Source organism: Papaver somniferum, chromosome 2 (assembly GCF_003573695.1).
Source record: "Papaver somniferum cultivar HN1 chromosome 2, ASM357369v1, whole genome shotgun sequence".
NCBI lineage: Eukaryota > Viridiplantae > Streptophyta > Magnoliopsida > Ranunculales > Papaveraceae > Papaver > Papaver somniferum.
This window is the reverse complement of record NC_039359.1, coordinates 85,927,433-85,951,810: the sequence shown is the minus strand read 5'-3', so window position 1 is coordinate 85,951,810 and position 24,378 is coordinate 85,927,433. Positions and strand designations below refer to the sequence as shown.

General features: G+C 35.2%; 3 protein-coding genes across 4 annotated transcripts; 1 reads left to right on the top strand and 2 right to left on the bottom strand.

Annotated features, from left to right (window-relative positions):
• Positions 1 to 695: 695 nt before the first annotated feature.
• LOC113353663 (mitochondrial fission 1 protein B-like) lies at positions 696 to 6,380 on the top strand. 2 transcript variants are annotated; one of them, XM_026597194.1, is made up of 8 exons: positions 696 to 837; positions 1,161 to 1,298; positions 1,406 to 1,527; positions 4,631 to 4,747; positions 5,343 to 5,469; positions 5,588 to 5,709; positions 5,841 to 5,904; positions 6,006 to 6,380. In XM_026597194.1, exons 2-8 carry the CDS (start codon positions 1,223 to 1,225, stop codon positions 6,089 to 6,091), a joined length of 714 nt encoding a protein of 237 aa, XP_026452979.1. In that variant the 5' UTR covers positions 696 to 837; positions 1,161 to 1,222; the 3' UTR covers positions 6,092 to 6,380. The 2 variants fall into 2 exon arrangements, with proteins under 2 accessions (XP_026452979.1, XP_026452980.1); XM_026597195.1 differs by having other exon boundaries at positions 711 to 831.
• Positions 6,381 to 14,051: 7,671 nt separating this feature from the next.
• LOC113351544 lies at positions 14,052 to 16,917 on the bottom strand. The gene is made up of 4 exons (XM_026595508.1): positions 16,518 to 16,917; positions 16,093 to 16,277; positions 15,852 to 15,987; positions 14,052 to 15,085 (listed from the first exon to the last, which is right to left on the bottom strand). The coding sequence occupies exons 1-4, from the start codon at positions 16,915 to 16,917 to the stop codon at positions 14,052 to 14,054; spliced, it is 1,755 nt and encodes a 584-aa protein (XP_026451293.1).
• A 4,775-nt stretch (positions 16,918 to 21,692) lies between these two features.
• Positions 21,693 to 23,639, bottom strand: LOC113351543. Its single transcript, XM_026595507.1, has 2 exons — positions 23,492 to 23,639; positions 21,693 to 22,729 (listed from the first exon to the last, which is right to left on the bottom strand). Exons 1-2 carry the CDS (start codon positions 23,637 to 23,639, stop codon positions 21,693 to 21,695), a joined length of 1,185 nt encoding a protein of 394 aa, XP_026451292.1.
• Positions 23,640 to 24,378: the final 739 nt, after the last annotated feature.

Here is a 24,378-nt window from a genome sequence, read left to right as displayed (position 1 = left end):
AAGCAACTTGAGATCCCAAACAGTAAAGGCAATCCTTCAAAGTGTTAGACTCAGTTGTTGTATTGTTAGTACAGCTCGCAGGTCTGACCACCATGGAAGAGACATACCGAACGCCATATTTGCTTGTTATTCTCACTAAATCACTCTCCCGCCAGAGTTTTGTTAGACTAGACGATATTATGAAATATAATTCTCAAACATAAGAACAGGCTCAACTGATGAATGTGGCTAGGTGGGTGAAATGTGAGCACATACAAATAAAAATCTATGCACGTACAAGGAATCCTAGTACTTAATTACTTAAAAGATATCTTTCCCATACGATTTTAGGTTTTAGAAGTATTTTTATTTGTTTTATTTTTTATTTGACTAAATCTGTGATTAATCCGTTTCTGGTCCGTATTATTCGCTAATCCGCGGATGTCAAATCTACGGGTAATTAGACCGGATACAATTGAATTTTCCATATCCATAATTTTGATGGATTGAACGCGGGTGTCTCCTAATCCGCATTCGACCATCCGTTGCTCACACGCTTAAGTACTTAAAAGGCCTACTATAACATAACATGGGCCTTGAAACTTTGTCATTATGGACCTTGAAACTTTGTCATCTGAATATCAGGGTCCAGATGTCCATCAGGGTTTAAGAGGGGGTATCCCAACATTAGAAAGTAGCGCGCAACAACTCGATTTTTCCTCTTTCTCTCTCTGTCTGAACTCTGAAATATTGTTTTCTGAAATTATGGAAGATGTGATCGGGAGAGTAGCGGGATCTTTACTGACGTCTTTATTGAGGGAGGAATTTCAGCTTCCTAACTATCCGTCGATGGTAAAAGTAAGCATCTGTTCTTTTAATTTTTTGGTTAGGGTTTAACCAAATGTTCTAAAACCTAATAATAATTATAGATGTTAAATCAACTTTAAATGGTTTCATAAGAATCATCTGATTTGAACTCTACTCCACAACAATTATCTAGAGGCTACATTAGATGGAAACTTAGTTTTACTTAGTGATTCACCAATTTGGTCTACTAATTTAGCTTCAAATACTCTGAATACAACTCAAGTAGTCCTTGGTGATAATGGAAATCTTGTTTTAAAAGATGGGTCGGAAATGATATTCATTGGTTGTATTGTAACCTTTTATTGCATCTACAGGACTGTAATAGAGACATTGAGAAGGTGGAAATGATATTCCAGATAAGATTAAGAATGAGAATATGTTCAAGTTATGCTCGGCTCTTGTTTATGGACCAAATATTCAAGATATTAAGAAAGGGCTATTGAATCTTGAAGGTGAAATAATAAAATCTATGCAGAAGCAACTCCTTTTTTTTTTTGTCAACCGACATTTAAATAACTATATATACTTTATATGCTAAAACTGAACAATTGTTTTTTAGAGGCTTTGATTGGTGAACTTTGCTCGAGGCTAAAGAGGGACAAATTTTATCTTACCTCAGTTGGATATTATAGACCCAAATCCTATGACGAAAGCTTGATGAATCTAAAATTATGTTCAGAGGTTTGATCTCTTTTCTTTTCATGTTATTAATTTGAATATATGTTTGGAATTGGATGTTTAGTTGGACCAAAGTTTCAACCATGTGAATATTTTTGAGAATTTTACCCTCAGAAACACTAGTGATACCCCATGTTAGTTGGAAAAGTGGTTGAAATTCAGTTAGTGTGAATTTTTGAGAAGAACACGAAATTTTTTGAGAAGAACACGAAAAGTGGTGAACTTATAACCTGATTGGTAACCTTGTCAAAAGCACAATGGTTGTCAGCTTTTATCTTCATGTAGAGTGTTATAGATAACTACATTGTAGTACAATATAAGGAGTTAGGGATTCCTCCAAACAGTCCGTAGAGGGGATAAAGTTGTACGTACACATCAATTTGTGATCATCATATGGTAGTTTCACAGAAATTATATTTTCTTTTTTTGTGAAGTTTGTCACTGATCGGGGTACTCAAACTGTTGTATAATTGTTGGGAAATATAAGTACCAAAGTTTCTTGTAGCTTATAAACTGATAGTTAATGGTGTTAAAAGCCTGATTGTTAATGGTTGTCTTATAAGCTTTATCAGGTGATAATCTTCACGTTGAGTGTTATAGATAAGTACCTTTCTTATGCTACAATTATCTTTTACAACCATTGTTTTTTTTTAAAGAAAATTTGTCACTGATCGAGGTAATCAAACTGTTATACAATTGTTGGAAATCTATTGTCAAAGTTTTCTTGTAGCTTTACTTTTGTTTGCTTTGGGGATAAATGGCCAAGCCAGTAGGTGAATTTAGAACCTGATTTTTAATATTATCAAAAGCACAATGGTTGTCAGCTTTATCAGAGTTGATATCTTAGCGTTGAGTATTATGTTTTAGGTAACTGCTTTTCTTATGCTTCAGATACCTTTTAGTTTTGGCATGACGGTAGTCGTTCTGTCATATGTATATGCCTGTATGTCCAATGGTGTACACTGAAACTTCTGAATATAAACCACCTTTAAAGTAGAGGCAAGTGTTGTGAAAATTAAGGAATTTTTTGTGTATGAGTTAACATGTGGATGGGAGATACATACACAAATGACACTGTGAAAGCAGAACAATATTAGATCTGTTTGTTTGGTGACTAGTTATCTGCGGTTCTGCCATAAACAGTGTGCTGTGGTTAGGAACTTTAGGTTATGTGGAGCTCTTTTGACTAAGAAGCTTACGAAGCCAACTAACTTCAACTTTGACCAGTACTAGGATAAGGCTGAAGCTGCAATGAAAAGATCATGCCTTAGTTATATGGACAGCACTTCCAACTCTATGTATCTCGAAAATGGGTTCCAGTTTGGCAATTATGAAGGAAGAATAGTATCATGCAGTTTTTAAATATTGAGATATGTTGCTGATAAAGAATTTGTGTTAGAATGACATAAACTTCTGCATTTCAATACAATTTTGTTTATTTTATGTTTGTATGTATTCATAACGATGAGAACAACTTATGCGTCTATATTTCCATATTTATTTTTCTATAATAAATAGGGTTTAGGATTTAGGCAGTGGATTAATCTTCGTTTCTTTATTTGTTTTTCCGTAATTTAGGGTAACACTTAGCAGTAAATTGTGTAGGTTTCGAGAAGTAACCTAAAACTTGCCTAGGGTCGTTGTTTCTCAGAATTGAATTGATAAAGGGTTGTGTACAGTATAAGGAGTTCAATTTGTAGCTTAATGAGTATTGTTTTTTAGTCAATCGTTTAATAGAGGATAAAGTTGCACCCCAACAATTTGGGATCGTCATGTTGTAATTAGGCGGGTTTGTTTTGTTTTCTTTTCTTTTGTGAAGTTTGCACTTATTGAGGCAGTTAAAGTTTTCATATAGCTTAACTTTTGTTTGGTTTGGGGATAAGTGACCAGGTATCCCGGCCAGTAGTTGAAGCCATAACCTGATTGCTAATGTTGTCAAAAAGAAAGCACAATGTTCATGTTGAGTACTGTAGATAATTACGTATCTTACGCTACAGTTATCCTTTAGTCTAGGCATGATGGTAGTCGTTTATAAGGGGTATATGCTTGTATGTGCAGTGGTTTTCACAGGAAATTCCAAAAAATATAAGCCTCCATTAATGTTGAGACATGTACTGTCAAAATAAGGGCTTTCTGCGTATGAGTTAAAATGCAGATGGAAGTCTTAGTATCTACATGCAAGAATCACACTTTAAAAGAAGAGCAAAATTTTATTTGTCTATTTGTTTTGTCACTAGTTATCTACGAATCTGCCATAAACAGTGTGCTTTTGTTAGGAGTTCAGGTTATGTAGAGCTCTTTTGACTAAGAAACTGTATCAACTAACTTTAACTTTGATCAAAAGGTATGTGAACTAAGATATGATTGAAGCTTCTATGAAAAACTCATATATGAGTTCTATGGGCAACACTTCTAAAATGTATTTTGAAAAAGTTTTCCAGTTTGAGAATCATAAAGGAGGAATAGTCTCACCTTTCATGCCTTTTTGTTGCTTTAGTGGTGATAAAATATATCGGGTTAGGATTGCATAAACTTCTGTATTTCAATACCAAATTAATCGTTCTATATTATATTTGTATCCGTAATGATGATTTCCACTCTCACAAAAAAAAAAAGTCCATTCTAGTATTTGTACTCATTTGTTGTTACTTAATAGTTGGTCTGTTTAGAGGATTCTTTTGATGCTCATTTTGAATTTGGAATGTACAGTGACTGGCATTTTCTTAAATTATTTCTTCTCTTATTGTTTATCTAACATAATAATCGTTCATGTTTCTTCACTTTGCACCTGATCATTTTGTTTTTCTATTATAACCTCTTGGTGTTTATCACGTGATTCCCTTTTTACTCCAATATCTATTCTTTAATCAATTGCATAAGAAACAATCCCCTTCCCACTCATATAAACAGAACGTAACCCTTTGTTTCAGGGGATGAGTAGAGGCGGAAAAACTGAATTAGGGGATCTGAAATTATTATCATTTAAAAAATACCCTTTGTTTGGTTTTCAATATACTTACAGTATACAAGTGTATATGTATATAAACGAGAGATATTCTAGACCTGGATTGGTCCTAGCTGATCTGTTTGTCAATTTGATTTGTAGATTGCACCCAATTTTAGGCAAGCTTTGACCCTGCAGAAACTAATACAAAATCGAAGCTCATCTTTCTGGTTCCTCATTGGGACAGATCAGATCCCATGCTATCGTGATATGATACTTGTAAGTGCTCGTCTTCCATGTTATCATTAATTCAGTATGTATGGCTCAGATTTTGTTAATTGGCTCTGTTTCTTTTGATATACAAGCTTTTAGTTGACATTTCCATGATTTTATAGTTTGTTTAATTATTTGTTTTCTCTTTTCTCTTGTCTTCCTTGATTATATTGGCCAAGTTTTTTGTAAATTTTCACTGGCAAACATCTATTATGAAAAGTCTTCACTGGCAAACATCTATCTTGTCTATTTGTGGAATGATTTTTGTCTTGTTGTCTGTTTTTATCACACTGTATTATCCAGGGGCAACTAGCCTTCTTTGCCGAAGTCTTGACAACCAGTTGTGTATGGTTTGACAGATTTCTTGATTGCAAGTTGCCATGTAGTTGCTAGTTCTCTCTTTGTATAAGCTGCATGGTGAAATTTAGGTTTTTGCTGAGGCTAGTTATCTGTTCTCTTTATATAAACTAGTTGCCTTGTGAAATTTAGGTTTGCTTACGGTATGTAGTTGGCTCTCTTTAAACTATTGAGCTGAACAAGAAGGATTTTTTTTTGTCCAAGTTCGTCTTGTTATATTCTGAACTTTATTATGCATTTACAGGATTATGAAAAAGATATCACAGATGAACATGATGAGGTGACGAATGAAAGCATCATCAAGTTGTGCTGGGCACTTGTTCACTCAAGACAACCAGAGGATGTCCAGAGGGGACTAGATATGTTGGAAGGTAAGATACGAAAATTTCAGAGCATCTTTTGTGTGTGTACAACCTGAATATCCGTCTTGCCAAAATATGCAAAACTAAATATTTTCCTTATTTACTAACTGAAACTCTGTTATTGTAGGTTATGTTGGTGTTAGGTATTTGCCAGCCCAACGGACCGAGATGTTCTATCTTCTCGCAGTTGGATATTATAGAATTGGAGAATTGATGTTTAGTTGGCAGTGCTTGGACCAGTGTTTGGAGGTTTGATCTCGTATTCATGAACTCAAGTTATTACTACTCAATTTTGGTTGGTGGAAATATAGTCTGTCCTCTGGAAATTTGGGTTTAACTTGGTCCTAACTGATCTTTGTCAAAATGAATTTGATTTGTAGATTTCACCATACTTTGAGCAAGCTTCAAGCCTAGTGGTCAAAGTTAAAGATCAGATGAACCGAAGTGAGTATGATTATTGTCACCTTTTAAGTTTAAGAGCTTAATATTGTGTTTTCTATTTACTCTATTGAAGAATTTCTAATAATTGTTTGAAATGAACTCAGATTTTGGGCTTGGGCGCTTCATCACTAGTATTGGCTTTAGTCTTTTGGCTGGTGGTCTGACTCTTGCAGCATTACGTAGGAGATGATATGTGTAGGTGTTTTGATATGTAGGAAATCCCATATAGTCCTAGGAATAATATATTAGAGTGAGTCTAGTCCAATTGACCTAGTCAATTGTCTGTCTGGTCCTTTTTGTAAATATAAATTATAGTTTGGTCATAGAAAATTAGAAATAATGATTTGGTCCTAAGATGGACAATATCCACGCAGGATGATGTCATGGATGATGTAATTGTCAAATGGTAGTGGCAGAAATACCCTTTTAATTGGGACCATATATATACTCATTATTAAGAGAGAAGAGAATAATTTTCAGATTTATTTTCTCTCACCTCTATTTTCCGGATCTATTTTTTTTCTTCTTTTTTCTTTCTCTTTTTTCTTTCTGCTGCTATTGTTGATGATTAAAGATGAAGATTTATTTTTAAAGATTGATTTGATTTGATTATAGAGACCGATTTGGTTTTTGATTACAAAGATTTTGATTTTTGAGTACGAAAATCTTTATTTGATTATAAAAATCGAAGATGAACTCGTGTTGAAGATGATGACGATGAAGATGAAGATTTGTGTGTGTTTTCGTCGTTTTTGTTGCTGTTGTTGTTGAAGATGAATGACGACGATGATTTTGATGAAGTTCATTGTTGCTGTTGTTGTTGAAGATGACGAAGAATTTATTTCTGCTATTGTTGAAGACGATGAAGAAGATGATGTTGCAGTTCATTCGAGAAATGAACTCCATATAAAAACCTAATGATAGGGAAAAATATCGTTTGGTCCTTTTTAAGGTGGGCCCATGTCTGTTTAGTCCTTTGGTCAAACGCCTTTACTGTTTGGTCCATAATTAAAAAAAATACCACACAGACAATAATACCCTTACCTTAATTGTTACCGCCTTCAACCCACGATCTCCTAAAAACGCGTCAACTGTCTCTCTCCTTCTTTTCAGTTTCATTTTCAGAGAACCACAACTTCTTCGTCTTCTTCACTCCACAACCCAGAGAACGAACATCTTCAAAACCAAGAATCCACTAAAATCAGTCGAAATCATTTCAACTTTCGCAAATCAAAATCAAAACAGCCTTCAAAATCAGAAAACCAAACCCAGAAAATCGAAAAACCCCAGAAAAATTGAAGAAATCAAAACCCTAAATGGGTAAATCGAAGAGGAAAGTAGTAGTAGATACATCTTCAGACGAAGAAGTTGAAGAAAGAGATAGCCAATTAGTTGTTTTTGAAGGAGATAGTCAAGAAGAAGAAGAACCAGTGACAAAAAAATCAAGAGTAAAGAAAGCAGCGAAAGGTAAAAACACTAATTCGAAGTTGATTTTTGATCTTCTGAAGTTGAATTTTGATCTGTTTGTTGTTGAATTGAGCATGTATTCCAATTTTTCTGTTGTCTGCATGTTTCTCCTTTGGTGTTTGCTGGACTTCATTTCTAGAATGAAGTCTAGAAAAATTGTGCTGAGTTCACGTTTCTCCTTTGGTGTTTGCTGGACTTCATTTCTAGAATGAAGTCTAGAAAAATTGTGCTGAGTCCATGTTTCTCCTTTGGTGTTTGCCGGACTTCATTTCTAGAATGAAGTCTAGAAAAATTGTGTTGAGTCCAAGTTTCTCCTTTGGTGTTTGCCGGACTTCATTTCTAGAAATGAAGTCTAGAAAAATTGTGCCGAGTCCATGTTTCTCCTTTGGTGTTTGCCGGACTTCATTTCTAGAAATGAAGTCTAGAAAAATTGTGCTAAGTCCATGTTTCTCCTTTGGTGTTTGCGGGACTTCATTTCTAAAATGAAGTCTAGAAAATTGTACTAAGTCCATGTTTCTCCTTTGGTGTTTACTGGACTTCATTTATAGAATGAAGTCTAGAAAAATTATACTGAGTCCATGTTTCTCCTTTGGTGTTTGCTGGACTTCATTTCTAGAATGAAGTCTAGAAAAATTGTACTGAGTCCATGTTTCTCATTTGATGTTTGCTGGACTTCATTTCTAGAATGAAGTCTAGAAAAATTGCGTTAAGTCCATGTTTCTCCTTTGGTGTTTGCTGGACTTCATTTCTAGAATGAAGTCTAGAAAAATTGCGCTAAGTCCATGTTTCTCCTTTGGTGTTTGCTGGACTTCATTTCTAGAATGAAGTCTAGAAAAATTGTACTAAGTCCATGTTTCTCCTTTGGTGTTTGCTGGACTTCATTTCTAGAATGAAGTCTAGAAAAATTGTACTGAGTCCATGTTTCTCCTTTGGTGTTTGCTGGACTTCATTTCTAGAATGAAGTCTAGAAAAATTGCGCTTCAATATTTTATAGTTCATTATCTACATTCTTATACCTGCATATTCTACCTAGATTTTGTACAAAAATGAAGTAAGCCGGTGTTGACATTATCTATATTCATTCTTGTGTTGGTTCTTCTTTGAAAGACTCATTTTATTGAATGAACTTCGAAATGCTTGAGAGTTCACCAAGTAGAATGAACTGAAGTATTGGTCCTTCTCAAGCCACACTTTATCTTCTTTTATCAGCTACTATTTAAAAAAATGTAACCATTAATCTTATTTTCTTTTGTCTTTAGAAAAATTGTAGATAAGAAGATAAAGTGTAGCTTTGCTGGAGCCATTGCTCTTGCTGCTAAGATTAAAGATCTTCCAAAACATGAGGCTTTGAATGAAGAACAGAGAGATGCCTTGTATAGGAGTCCGTTGGGGAGTGTAGCCAAAGTATTTCTGGAAGGGGAGATTGTTGCTACTGAATGGATTAAGTCAATACCTGCTGTCCAAGTTGTCTGCGATGCACATCAGTTCATTCCTGAAACAAATGACCATACGTTCGTTTTCAAAGTAGGGGAAGAAGCATATGTGCTAAGATCATCACCTGAAAAGTTGTCGTTAGTGTTTGGAATACCATGTATTCCTGGAGGTGGAATAGAAAAATCTTTCTTGGAAACTAGAAACGTAGATAACTACACTACTGGAAGGTTCTATCGAACCTACGAATTTGTTCCACCTAAAAAGAAACTTTCTGATATAAAGAACACAGAATTGAAAGAAAAAATAGTTGAGTTGATTAGGAATAGAGGATCTACTGAAGATCTTGTAACCATGTTTGAGCTCTTTCTATTGTCTACTATTTTTCTTACTACTGGTGATGGAGGTTCCATCCACACCAAGTACCTAGCCTGCCTAGAGGAAATAGATAGAGTATCTCTGCCGCATCTCATACACAAGCATTTGATGGAAAGCTTGAGAAGAGGTTCTTCTGAAGGGTGTTATCTTTACTTGTTGGTGAGATGAAAGACTGTTCATTTTGTCATTTTGAGGTTTGATGTTGAAATGAATTGTTGCTGATAACTGACCAGTATAATTCTTCTCTTTTACAGCCTTGGTTTGCTGAGTATTCAAAGAAATTAAAACCCAAGTGGCAGGTGAAGAAAATAGTAGACTACCGTCCAAGATTTGCAAGGTGGAATATCGATACCATTTGCAAACACTTAACGTCTAAGATGAATGTTGATGATTTTGGAGAGGTAAAAATATAGTACCATTATATTTTATTCAATTTCATGTAATGAACTATGATGCTTTAAGATAAAATTGGGAATTCATTCCACAAAATGAACTCTGACTGTTAATGTCGAATCATCTGATGTTCTGGTTCATTCTCCTTGTATTGTAATGGATACCTACAAGGAATGTTTAATGAGTGTGTTCATTGTGTGTAATGAACTCTTTTTTTTTTTTGTGTGTGCAGCTGTCGGATATGTTCTTGGAAGAATATACGGATGCTGAAAACAAGCTCCTGCAAAAGCAAAAAGCCAAGACAAAGGCTGAATTGCTTGAGGAAGAATTCAGTCAAATGAATGCCCAGATAGAACATTTGAAAGCTACACATGTTCAAGAAATAGAGGACCTGAGAGGTAAACTTTCTCAAGAGATACAACAGTTGACAAAGAAGCATACTGAGGAGATGTTGGATCTTTTGTGAAGGCGGGAAGACCTTGACAAATCACTTGCAGAAGCCACAACTTCGAAGAAACTCTCTGATAGAAATATGGAATGCCTTGAAATATACTTGGATTCAAATCAACATGAAGTTGATGCATTGCTAGATCAAGGAGGGAATGTGGCGAAATTCATGACAGACCAAGCATCAGAGTACATGCGTACTAAACTTTTCACTGATGAGCATAAGGCTGCTAAAGATATGCAATCAAATGTTGTTGTGGATGAGGCCGTGGAAGCTGGTGTTGAAAATATGAATGATGGTGTTGGAATTGCAAACCCAGATGTTGCTGTGGATGATGGAATGCAAGCAGTACCAGATGTTGTAAATGAAGCTGTTGGAGGTTCTGATCATCTCTTTCCCGCCTTATCTGTTGGAGATCCTTCTGTAGAAGTTGATGCAAGTGATATTCAGCAAAAGATCCTTGATGAGATGACTGAAGTAGAGCTTCCTTCAATTCCAAACAATACCGCATTTCCTTTGAGTATTGATCAATGTGTGAACCTGGGTAAGAATTCTAAACTTTTTTCTTCCTTCTGCAAATATTTTAATATTACTTTTCAAGCAGAGGTTGGAGTTCATTCTCATGGATGAACTCTGGCTACAATATAGAAGTTGGACTTCATTCTGGAAATGAACTCTGACTTTTCAAGCATAGGATGGAGTTCATTCTCATGGATGAACTCTGGCTACAAATATAAAAGTTGGAGTTCATTCTTCTAAATGAAGGTGTATACCATGTTTGCTGGACTTCATTTCTAGAATGAAGTCTAGAAAAATTGTACTGAAAATTGTTGTTTGAGTTCATTCTTCTGAATGAAGGTGCATACCGTGTTCTATGAGTTCCTTCTTTATAATGAAGGTGTATACCAAGTTACCTCTTTCATGTTTGTTGGACTTCATTTCTAGAATGAAGTCTAGAAAAATTGTACTGAAAATTGTTGTTTGAGTTCATTCTTCTGAATGAAGGTGCATACCGTGTTCTATGAGTTCCTTCTTTATAATGAAGGTGTATACCAAGTTACCTCTTTCATGTTTGTTGGACTTCATTTCTAGAATAAAGTCTAGAAAAATTGTAAAGAGCTCATTCCTATAGTGAACCATGTTTCTTCTTTGATGTTTGTTGTACTTCATTTTATAGAATGAAGTTAGTAGATCTATCTATATGATGATGTTGTAGAATGAAGTTAGATCCATTTATGAGTTCATTATTTAGAATGAAGGTGTATATTTGTTTGATTTATGCTTCTTGAACTATTTGTAACAGCAAGTGACACAGATGATATATTAGATAGAGAAGAGCATGTGAGTCTGCAGTTTATTGATGACAAGAATGAGAAGAATGAGGATTTGAATGATGAAGAAGAAGCTGACACCGTCATCAAAGATACACTAAAGGCGATCAATAATGACTATAGTCCTCCTAGTTTCTCGATTGGGATGACACAGTACCAGCCCACCCTGTGTCGCAAGAAGCAACTGGAGTGGTTACAAGGTCAAAGAAAGCAAAGAAAATTGCCGCAGATGTGGAAACAGCTTCGAAAATAGTTGCAGAACTGAATGAAATGGGCCTTGGTTCATTGATGGAGCAGACTCAGAAGACACCTTTGAAAGTAGTACCGGAAGAAACTAGTAGAATGGCTACTAGATCAAAAAAAACCAGTGAAACCAATAGGGGATGAATTCATATCAGGATCATATTACAGTTTAAAGAAAATAAGATTCAGACTGATGTTGAACAAATAAAAGAAGGTATTGGCAAAGGTACCACCTCAAGTTGATAGAGATAAAGAAGTGAAGAAGAATGTACCACAAGCGCATCAAGAGATAAAGAAGAACCATGTTTGTAAGAGGAAAAGAGGATCCGAGCCTGCAAATGTTCAGGAAGAAAACACCACAGGCGCAACAAGAACATCGGATTCAAGAAGCAGCATCACAGGCTCCTCGAAGAGTAAGATAAGAAATCAAGCCAAATCTACCAGAACTGAGAGGATCTCCTTTGTACCACAGATTTGATAATGTTGCGCTGACGGTATTTGGTGATTTCTTCGGCAAAGCTCTGACTACGTATGTTTCTCTTACTAACTCTTTATACGTTTCTCTTCAATAATTCTTTTTTGGTATAAACTTTTGACAGTTCATTTTTTCTTTTTATTTTTGCAGTCAAGCAGCTTGGAAAGCAGAGAATCACAAGCAAATTCCAATTTCAGTTCAAGGGAGTGAAATCGTTTCTATGTTGTTCAATGATTACTTGGATACCACCTTGATGGACTACTATATATACAGAAATTATAAAGCTGCAAACAACGATAGAATGCTCAATGATAGCGAGGACATTGAGACTAGAAGAAAGTATATCAACTTCGAGATTATGAATTCAACAACATTCGTAAGTGTGTTTCTTCTTATCCATTGATAAAAAGTGAACTGTTCGCTTCCAGTTTGTCTGATTTAGAGAAAAATGCATGCCTATGAAGGTTATTTTGATTTTTATCTATTTGAACTGTATAATGAACTGTATAATCCAGCATGCACAGAATGAGAACTGCTTATCTAATTCATTTCTCTTTTTGTTTTTCAGACATTTTTTGCGTGGCACAATGAACTTAAGAAAACAGAAGAAGTTGATCAGTTTATAAAAGGCATGCCTGAAAAAACCGAAAAGTTGTTCATTCCTATGAATACTGACCCACACAGTGGTAATGCAAAATCAAAAGGGTCTCTAGGTGAACACTGGCATCTGCTGGTTTTTGACGTCGGCAACTACACATGGGAGCATTACAACTCCATCAAAAAGGGAGAGCTTGGAAAGCAAACAGAATGGCTATGTACTGCATGAAACACATCAACTTGTGGCTACAATCTCATGGTAGGGTGATATGCAGCAACGTCAACTTTGAAAATCTGCCAGGAGTGCCAGATCAAGGAGCATATCCAGATTGCCTTCTGTACACCTGCTATTGGATCAAGAGAAGTGTCAATCCAACCATAAACAAGTCGCAGAGTGTGTTGAAGAAAGCTGACATGATAAAGAAGATGCAAGCAAGAAGAGTTGGGATGTCCTACAAACTTCTTACTGCATCAGGAGATGAAGAGAGCCGGGGTGAATTTTCCAAATCAGAATACCTTCGTAATTGCTTACTTGGAACAGATTAAATAGAAAAAACTCTTTTTAACTATAGTATATTTCACAATAGATTAATTCTTATTGCAACAGAAAACTATTATGTCTAATATCACCTGAATTACCTTCTAACGTAATTGATACTTTAGTATGTTTTATATTTTCATCTATCATATTTTGGATAGTATATAACATCAATGTTCTATGTTATGCCTTGTCTTTATATCTTATTTTCTTATGAATTTATTTTGTAGCATGAATGTTCCTTCTTTGATGTTTTGGTGGGCTTCATTCCTGAAAATGAACTCTATGGAATTCAAGTCAGTTCTAGAAAAACTAGTGTTCATTCCTGAAAATGAAGTTCATTTCAGTAAATGAACTGATAGAGGGGCGGTTCATTCCAGATAATGAGAAATTATGCATTGTCTTACTATCTAATGGATATCTATTAACTCTAGTACTTCAGCATTTTGTCTTCTGTCTTATGTATACCAGTTCATTTACCAAAATGAACTCTATTGGTTATAGGAAAACTTGTGTTCATTCCTGAAAATGAAGTTCATTTCAGTAAATGAACTGATACATATCCCTGATAATGAAAAATACATATCCCATAGAGTTGATTTGGTAGGAAAAATACCATAACCTGCTACAAAATATCAGTACATACATATCCAAAAAGAAATAATATCTAAAAAAAGCATTTCTAAGAAAAAAAAGGGAGTTCATTAGCGAAAATGAAGTTCATTCCAGAAAATGAAGTGCATGTCAAAAAGTTAAAAAAATAAACTACAACCAGTGCATAATCAAACAGGTAAAAGAAGTTCATAAAAACATAAAAAAAACATAAACTGGAAAAAAAATTCATGCATACTACTCCAACATTAATACACGACAGGTAGCTTTGTTGTGGTTCCCAATCTTCTTGCAGTTTGAGCACTTCATAGGCCTCCTCTCCTTCTCATAAGCACCACGAATGCGCTTCTTTGGTGGTTTTCCTGGAGGTGGCCTTGGAATACCAGGTAGGACTCTCTCTTCAGGTTCATACGCTTCTGGCATGTCGTAATTGGGAATGGGTCGACTTGCAGGAGCATACGTATGGTGAAAATGATTCGAACCAAAGTAAGGCTGAACAAACCTCAACATCTCAATACCACTCATAGTAATAGCAGCAGTGGCGTGAGTACAGGGGAAACCAAACACTTTCCATCTCTGGCAAGTGCACGTCATATGCATCAGATCAACAACATGAGATCTAGGAGAGTGAACCTCAAATATACCATTACCTGACTCCGTAACACTCCATGGACGCCCTATATCGACATGTGACTTGAGCAGAGCTTTATAGATGGGAGTCAAACTACTATAATTTCTACCGAGCTCACGCCTTTCTGCACTCATCCTCATAATCTTTAACTTATTCTCATCAACAAGAGCAGATGGAGACAGATCCCTTTCAGGAAGAATCCAGTTATTGAAAGACTCTGCAATAGTTGACGAGTGTGTCCCATACCTACATCCTACGAAGAAAACATTTTCCCAATGCTTGGGATCGATATTTCTGATGTACTTGGGAACCCAACCACATCCTATGATACACATCTCATTTAAAGCAGACTCATACTTAGCAACACTATAGCAGTATGCAGATTTATGGAACAAATCTTGAACTTTTTTATACTTCTTATGTGATTTCTTGATGGGGAGGTTATTCTTCAAATGATGAAAACAGTAACTATGATAAGAGTTGGGAAAATACTTGGGAATACTTTGCTTCAGCCCTTCATGACGATCAGTGATAAAGGTGATAGGACGAGAGACGACACAATGCTGCAAGTTCTCCGTAAACCACTCCCACCTTTCAATGTCTTCTCCTGGAACTAAAGCATACGCAAAAGGAAAAAATCCTACACAATGAAAAGAACACAAAAAAGAACTAAAAGTGTCAGTTCATTAAAAAATATCTATAACAAAAATGAAAGTTTCATTCTTAAAATGATGTCAATTCTGTAACATGAACTGTATAATCAAAAAATCTGTAACTTTTCTACACTTCATTCCAAAAATAAAGTCCATTCTGTAACATGAACTGTAGAATAATCAATATCTATAAATTTTCTACACTTCATTCCAATAATGAAGTCCATTCTATAACATGAACTAAGACCTTCTTCTTCAAAAAATAACAAAGTAAAACATAACAAAAGCAGCAGGAGTTCATTCCCCGCTTATGAACAGCTAAAAAACTTAACAGAGAAGCTTCATTCATTCACATTGCTATTAAAAATCAAAAAAATAAAGGTTTCATTCTATATAATGAATTCCATTCTATAGCATGAACTGTATAATCGAAAAATCTATAACTTTTCTACACTTCATTCCAAAAATAAAGTCCATTCTATAACATGAACTGTAGAATCAAAGCATCAGGAGTTCATTCCCACTTATGAACAGCTAAAAACTTCACAAAAAATAAGAGTTCATTCTTAAAATGAAGACTTTCTTAACAAAATAACAAAAGTAAAACTGATAGAAATTACTTTCTTCTTGAACATAAAATGAGTTCATCCTAAAAAAAGAAAGCCTTAACAGAGAAACTTCATTCATTCACATTGCTCTTAAAAATCAAACAACAAACTAATATGAGTTATTCAGAAAAGAAAGAAAATTTACCTTGGTTTCCATTCACACCAGTGGCAGCCATCACTGTTCCCTTGAATCTCCCATTGAGAAATGTTGCATCACAGTAAAGCATAGGGCGAATGAACCGGTATCCTTTCATACAGGCAGCAAAACATATGAAAAGCCTCTGAAAACGTTTAGTCTCTTTATCATACTCAAACTTAATATAACTTCCAGGATTGGTAGCATTTATTTCTTCAACATATCAAATAAAATCTGTATAACATATTACATCATCGCCGTATATTTCTGCCTTAAATGCTTCCTTCCCTTTATAAGCATGATGGTATTTTATGTCAATACCATAACAACTATTCACCTGAGCAACCATATCATTAGGCTTTATCGACGGACTTGACTGTATTTGATCCTTGAATAGATGCTTAATCAATTTCTTCTTTGCAGGTGGTCCTTCAGCTTATAAGCACCACCACATTCCTTGATAGCAAAGAAACTTTTAGCGGTCGATTGGAATACAATGCAGATACCAAGGACATTCTGCATTCCTACCACACTTGCCTGTGAACCTGATTCTGTCATTCTTAAACTTTGCAACTGTATAGCCAGACTTGCTGTAGTATTTGCGGACAGCTAAGCGAACCTCATCAACACCACCATGAAAAACTTGACCAACACATTTAAAAATATCCTCCTAACCTTTGGATAAAAGAGGTTGCAATTGCTCATGACCTTTCGTCAGGTATTTAATCTTTGAAGTCTCAGTGAACCCAGTGCATGATTCATCGTCACTGAGCGACTGTGTGGAAATACCAGACGAAAAGCTAGAAGCACCACCATGACAAGCCTCCTCAACAAACAGATCAAAACTTGACAATTCCCTTGAACAAGTAGCAGCAATTAGACCTTGAAGAGAATAATCACAATTAATGAGAGCTTTATCACAACGACTAATAAATCTTATGCGCCGAGGAGTCAAGTTTCTCCAATAATCACAAACAGATATTGTAAAGTCACGAATCATAGTATCTAAAGAAGCTTTCAATGGAATACCATCCCCTTTGTAGTATACAACAACATAACAACTGGGTAGGGCCATACTGAACCTAAAAAATGAACACACACACATAAAATAGTTCATTATTGGAATGCAGCTGAAACAAAATAGCTTCATTCAATAACATTCTAACAAAATAAAGAGTTCATTCCACGAATGAAGCCTTAAACAGAATGATCTCATTCATTAACATCCTAACAGATAAACAAAGCAGCAACAGTACTTCTTCCATGACAAAAAAAGAAAAGTTCATTCTCGGAATGAAGCCTTAATAGAATGACTTCATTCGTTAACATCCTAACAGATAAACAAAAGCACCAACAATACTTATTCCATGGCAAAAGAAGAGTTCATTCTCGAAATGAAGCCTTAACAAAATAAGGATTCTTAACAGAACAACACTAATAGATTCTTCCTTAAACAAAATAAAGAGTTCATTCCAAGAAATGAAGCCTTAACAGAATAAATATTCTTAACACAGTATCACTAATATATTCTTCCTTAAACAAAATAAAGAGTTCATTCCAAGAAATGAAGCCTTACCAGAATGACTTCATTTCGTTAACATCCTAAAAAAGAAAAAAAAAACAAAGCACCAATAGTACTTATTCCATGGTAAAAGAAGAGTTCATTCTTGGAATGAAGCCGTAACGCTATTAATAGTTTCTTCCTTAACAAAATAAATATTTCATTCTAACAATTGAAACCTTAACAAAACGACTTCATTCATTCTAATCAAAGAAAAACTTAGCTGATCTATAATTCAAGGAAAGGATTAGCGTGAAAACTCACCAGCAACAAGAACAATTCAAAATCAAACTCCAAAAAAAATACCGATCTACGAATCTGTAATTCCAAAAAATCAACTCCAACCAAATCAATCTTCACTTCAAAAAAGTCTTGAATCAAATCTTCAAAAATGCCTCGAATCAAATCTTCGAATCAAATCTCCTGTAATCAAAATCTCGAATCAAATTCACTCCAAATCAAAAGACCGTAATCAAATTCACTCTGTAATCAAATCAATCTTCATAACCAAGTCAATCTGTTGTAAATCGAATCGATCTTGGTATCAAAAACGAAATCGAGGAAGATTTCGTAAATCCTAGAAAAAAATCTGCAGCAAAAGAAGAAAAACGAGATCGGAGTAGGAGACAGAAAATTTTCTTGAACCTGAAATTTATTGTTGTTGTTTCTTGTTTATATATGTCGGTAAAAGGACCAAACAATAAAATTTAGGACCAAAAGATAATTTTTGCACGTGCAGGGGTATTTTGGTAACGGAAAAAGAATATTCCGTGTGGGTGGACAAAACCCTAGGACCAAACTATAATTTTCAGGACCAAACTATAATTTATATTGCCAAAATGGACCAAACAAACAATTGACTAGGTCAATTGGACTAGACTCTCTCTAATATATTATTCATAGGACTATATGGTATTTCCTTGTATTGGGAAAAATATCGTTTGGTCCTTTTTTAGGTGGGCCCATGTCTGTTTAGTCCTTTCAAGCAGAGGTTGGAGTTCATTCTCATGGATGAACTTTGGCTACAGTATAGAAGTTGGAATTCATTCTGGAAATGAACTTTGACTTTTCAAGCAGAGGTTGGAGTTCATTCTCATGGATGAACTTTGGCTACAAATATAGAAGTTGGAGTTCATTCTTCTGAATGAAGGTGTATACCATGTTTGATGTTTGATGAATAATACCATGTTTGCTGGACTTCATTTCTAGAATGAAGTCTAGAAAAATTGTACTGAAAATTTTTGTTTGAGTTCATTCTTCTGAATGAAGGTGTATACCGTGTTCTATGAGTTCCTTCTTTATAATGAAGGTGTATACCAAGTTACCTCTTTGATGTTTGTTGGACTTCATTTCTAGAATGAAGTCTAGAAAAATTGTAAAGATCTCATTCCTATAGTGAACCATGTTTCTCCTTTGATGTTTGCTGGACTTCATTTTATAGAATGAAGTTAGTAGATATATATGATGATGTTGTGGAATGAGGTTAGATCTATTTATGAGTGCATTCTTTAGAATGAAGGTGTATAGTTGTTTGATTTATGCTTCTTGAATTATTTGTAATAACAAGTGACACAGATGATATATTAGATAGAGAAGAGCATGTGAGTCGGCAGTTTATTGATGACAAGAATGAGGATTTGAATGATGAAGAAGCTGACACCGTCATCAAAGCTACACTAAAGGCGATCAATAATGACTGTAGTACTCCTAGTTTCTCGATTGGGATGACACAGTACCAGCCCACCCATGTGTCGCAAGAAGCAACTGGAGTGGTTACTAAGTCAAAGAAAGCAAAGACAATTGCCGCATATGTGGAAACAGCTTCGCAAATAGTTGCAGAACTGAATGAAATAGGCCTTGGTCCATCGATGGAGCAGACTCAGAAGAAACCTGTGAAAGTAGTACCGGAAGAAACTAGTAGAATGGATACTAGATCAAACAAACCAGTGAAACCAATAGGGGACGAATTCATATCAAGATCAGGTTACAGCTTAAAGAAGACAAGATTCAGACTGATGTTGAACAAAGAAAAGAAGGTAGTGGCGAAGGTACCACCTCAAGTTGATAGAGATAAATAAGTGAAGAAGAAGAATGTACCACAGGCGCAACAAGAGATAAAGAAGAACTCTGTTGGTAAGAGGAAAAGAGGATCTGAGCCTGCAAATGTTCAGGGAGCAACACCACAGGCGCAACAAGAACATCGGATTCAAGAAGCAGCAACACAGGCTCCTCGAAGAGTAAGACAAGAAATCAAGCCAAATCTACCAGAACTGAGAGGATCTCCTTTGTACCACAGATTTGAAAATGTTGTGCTGGCGGTATTTGGTGATTTCTTCGGCAAAGCTATGACTATGTATGTTTCTCTTACTAACTCTTTACATGTTTCTCTTCAATAATTCTTTTTTGGTATAAACTTTTGACATTTCATTTTTTCTTTTCATTTTTGCAGTCAAGCAGCTTGGAAAGCAGAGAATCGCAAGCAAATTCCAATTTCAGTTTAAGGGAGTGAAATCGTTTCTCTGTTGTTCAATGATTACTTGGATACCACCTTGCTGGCCTACTATATATACATAAAGTATAAAGCTGCAAACAACGATAGAATGCTCAATGATAGAGAGAACAATGAGACTCGAAGAAAGTATATCAACTTCGAGATTATGAATTCAACAACATTTGTAAGTGTGTTTCTTCCTATCCATTGATAAAAATGAACTGTTTGCTTGCAGTTTGTCTAATTTAGAGAAAAATGCATGCCTATGAAGGTTATTTTGATTTTTATCTATTTGAACTGTATAATCCAGCATGCATAGAATGAGAACCGCTTATCTAATTCATTTCTCTTTTTGTTTTTTAGACATTTTTTGCGTGGCACAATGAACTTAAGAGAACAGAAGAAGTTGATCAGTTTATAAAAGGCATGCCTGAAAAAACCGAAAAGCTGCTCATTCCTATGAATACTGACCCACACAGTGGTAATGCAAAATCAAAAGGGTCTCGAGAAGAACACTGGCATCTGCTGGTTTTTGACATCGGCAACTACACATGGGAGCATTAGAACTCCATTAAAAAGGGAGAGATTGGTAAGCAACTAAAAGCTGACGCAAACAGAATGGTTATGTACTACATGAAACACATCAACTTGTGGCTACAAGCTCATGGTAGGGTGAGATGCAGTAACGTCAACTTTGAAAATCTGCCAGGAGTACCAGATCAAGGAGCATATCCAGATTGCCTGATGTACACCTGCTATTGGATCAAGAGAAGTGTCAAGCCAACCATAAACTAGTCGCAGAGTGTGTTGAAGAAAGCCGACATGATAGAGAAGGTGCAAGCAAGAAGAGTTGGGATGGCCTACAAACTTCTTACTGCATCAGGAGATGAAGAGAGCCGGGGTGAATTTTCCAACTCAGAATACCTTAGCAATTGCTTACTTGGAACTGATTAAACAGAAAAAAACTCTTTTTAACTATAGTATATTGCACAATAGATTAATTCTTATTGCAACAGAAAACTATTATGTCTAATATCACCTGAATTACCTTCTAATGTAATTGATACTCTAGTATGTTTTATATTTTCATCTATCATATTTTGGATAGTATATAAAATCAATGTTCTATGTTATGCCTTGTCTTTCTGTCTTATTTTCTTATGAATTTATTTTGTAGCATGAATGTTCATTCTTTGATGTTTTGGTGGGCTTTATTCTTGAAAATGAACTATATGGAATTCAAGTCAGTTCTAGGAAAACTAGTGTTCATTCCTGAAAATGAAGTTCATTTCAGTAAATGAACTGATAGAGGGGCGGTTCATTCCAGATAATGAGAAATTATGCATTGTCTTACTATCTAATTGATACCTATTAACTCTAGTACTTCAGCATTTTGTCTTCTGTTTTATGTATACCAGTTCATTTACCAAAATGAACTCTATTGGTTATAGGAAAACTTGTGTTCATTCCTGAAAATGAAGTTCATTTCAGTAAGTGAACTGATACATATCCCTGATAATGAAAAATACATATCCCATAGAGTTGATTTGGTAGGAAAAATACCATAACCTGCTACAAAATATCAGTACATACATATCCAAAAAGAAATAATATCTAAAAAAAATATTTCTAAGAAAAAAAAAAGGGAGTTCATTACAGAAAATGAAGTTCATTCCAGAAAATAAAGTGCATATCAAAAAGTTATAAAAAAAAACTAGAACCAGTGCATAATCAAACAGGTAAGAGAAGTTCATAAAAACATAAAAAAACATAAACTAGAAAAAAAAGTTCATGCATACTACTCTAGCATTAATACACGACAGGTAGCTTTGTTGTGGTTCCCAATCTTCTTGCAATTTGAGCACTTCATAGGCCTCCTCTCCTTCTCATAAGCACCACGAATGCACTTCTTTGGTGGTCTTCCTGGAGGTGGCCTTGGAATACCAGATAGGACTCTTTCTTCAGGTTCATACGCTTCTGGCCTGTCGTAATTGGGAATGGGTCGAATTGCAGGGGCATACATATGGCGAAAATGATTCGAACCAAAGTAAGGCTGAACAAACCTCAACATCTCAATATCACTCATAGTAATAGCAGCAGTGGCGTAAGCACAGGGGAAACCAAATACTTTCCATCTCTGGCAAGTGCATGTCATATGTATCAGATCAACAGCATGAGAGCTAGTAGAGTGAACCTCATATATACCATTACCTGACTCCGTCACAATCCATGGACGCCCTATATCGACATGTGACTTGAGTAGAGCTTTATAGAGTGGATTCAAACTATCACTATAATTTCTACCGAGCTCACGCCTTTCTGCACTCATCCTCATAATTTTTATCCTAATCTCATCAACAAGAGCATCCGGAGGCAGATCCCTTTCAGGAAGAATCCAGTTATTGAAAGACTCTGCAATAGTTGACGAGTGTGTCCCATACCTACATCCTACGAAGAAATCATTTGCCCAATGCTTGGGATCGATATTTCTGATGTACTTGGCAACCCAACCACATCCTATGATACACATCTCATTTAAAGAAGACTCATATTTAGCAACACTATAGCAGTATGCAGCTTTATGGAACAAATCTTGAACTTGTTTATACTTCTCATTTGATTTCTTGATGGGGAGGTTATTCTTCAAATGATGGAAACAGTAACTATGATAAGAGTTGGGAAAATACTTGGGAATACTTTGCTTCAGCCCTTCATGACGATCAGTGATAAAGGTGATAGGACGAGAGTCGACACAATGCTGCAAGTTCTCTATAAACCACTCCCACCCTTCAATGTCTTCTCCAAGAACTAAAGCATATGCAAAAGGAAAAAATCCTACAGAATGAAAAGAACACAAAAAAGAACTAAAAATGTCAGTTCATTAAAAAATATCTATAACAAAAATGAAAGTTTAATTCTTAAAATGAAGTTCATTCTGTAACATGAACTGTATAAATCTATAACTTTTCTACACTTCATTCCAAAAATGAAGTCCATTCTGTAACATGAACTGTAGAATAATCAATATCTATAACTTTTCTACACTTCATTCCAACAATGAAGTCCATTCTATAACATGAACTAATACCTTCTTCTTCAAAAAAATAACAAAGTAAAACATAAACAAAAGCAGCAGGAGTTCATTCCCCGCTTATGAACAGCTAAAAAACTTAACAGAGAAGCTTCATTCATTCACATTGCTATTAAAAATCAAAAAAATAAAGGTTTCATTCTATATAATGAATTCCATTCTATAGCATGAACTGTATAATCAAAAAATCTATAACTTTTCTACACTTCATTCCAAAAATGAAGTTCATTCTATAACATGAATTGTAGAATCAAAGCAGCAGGAGTTCATTCCCACTTATGAACAACTAAAAACATAACAAAAAATAAGAGTTCATTCTTAAAATGAAGATCTTCTTAAAAAAATAACAAAAGTAAAACTGATAGAAATTACTTTCTTCTTGTACATAAAATGAGTTCATCCTAAACAATGAAAAGCCTTAACAGAGAAACTGCATTCATTCACATTGCTCTTAAAAATCAAACAACAAACTAATATGAGTTATTCAGAAAAGAAATAAAACTTACCTTGGTTTCCATTCACACCAGTGGCAGCCATCATTGTTCCCTTGAATCTCCCATTGAGAAATGTTGCATCACAGTAAAGCATAAGGCGAATGAACCGGTATAGCAAAACATATGAAAAGCCTATGAAAATGTTTAGTCTCTTTATCATACTCAAACTTAATATAACTGCCAGGATTGGTAGCCTTTATTGCTTCAACATACCAAATAAGATCTGTATAACTTTTTACATCATCGCCATATATCTCTGCCTTAGATGCTTCCTTCCCTTTATAAGCATGATGGTATTTTATGTCAATACCATAACAACTCTTCACCTAAGCAACCATATCATTAGGCTTTATCGACGGATTTGACTGTATTTGATCCTTGAATAGATGCTTAACCAATTTCTTCTTCACAGGTGGGTCCTTCAGCTTATAAGTACCACCACATTTACGCTCCCCATTGAATTCCTTGATAGCAAAGACACTTTTAGCGGTATCAATTGGAATACAGTGCAGATACCAAGGACATTCTGCATTCCTACCACACTTGCCTGTGAACCTGAGTCTGCCATTCTTAACCTTTGCAACTGTATAGCCAGACTTGCTGCAGTATTTGCTGACAGCTAAGCGAACCTCATCAACACCACCATGAAAAACTTGACCAACACCTTTAAAAATATCCTCTCAACCTTCGGATAAAAGAGGTTTCAATTGCTCATGACCTTCCCTCAGGTATTTAATCTTTGAAGTCTCAGTGAACCCAGTGCATGATTCATCGTCACTGAGCGACTGCGTGGAAATACCAGACGAAGAGCTATAAGCAACACCATGACAAGCCTCCTCAACAAACAGATCAAAACTTGACAATTCCCTTGAACAAGTAGCAGCAATTAGACCTTGAAG

Coding starts and splice junctions, on each gene's coding strand:
- LOC113353663 (XM_026597194.1), top strand. CDS start 1,223: ATGTTCAAGTTATGCTCGGCTCTTGTTTATGGACCAAATATTCAAGAT. Junction 1,528..4,630: donor ATCTAAAATTATGTTCAGAG/GTTTGATCTCTT, acceptor TTTGATTTGTAG/ATTGCACCCAATTTTAGGCA. Junction 5,710..5,840: donor GCTTGGACCAGTGTTTGGAG/GTTTGATCTCGT, acceptor TTTGATTTGTAG/ATTTCACCATACTTTGAGCA.
- LOC113351544 (XM_026595508.1), bottom strand. CDS start 16,917: ATGGCCCTACCCAGTTGTTATGTTGTTGTATACTACAAAGGGGATGGT. Junction 16,278..16,517: donor GCAACCTCTTTTATCCAAAG/GTTAGGAGGATA, acceptor GGTGCTTATAAG/CTGAAGGACCACCTGCAAAG. Junction 15,086..15,851: donor TGGTGTGAATGGAAACCAAG/GTAAATTTTCTT, acceptor TTCATTGTGTAG/GATTTTTTCCTTTTGCGTAT.
- LOC113351543 (XM_026595507.1), bottom strand. CDS start 23,639: ATGATAAAGAGACTAAACATTTTCATAGGCTTTTCATATGTTTTGCTA. Junction 22,730..23,491: donor TGGTGTGAATGGAAACCAAG/GTAAGTTTTATT, acceptor TTCATTCTGTAG/GATTTTTTCCTTTTGCATAT.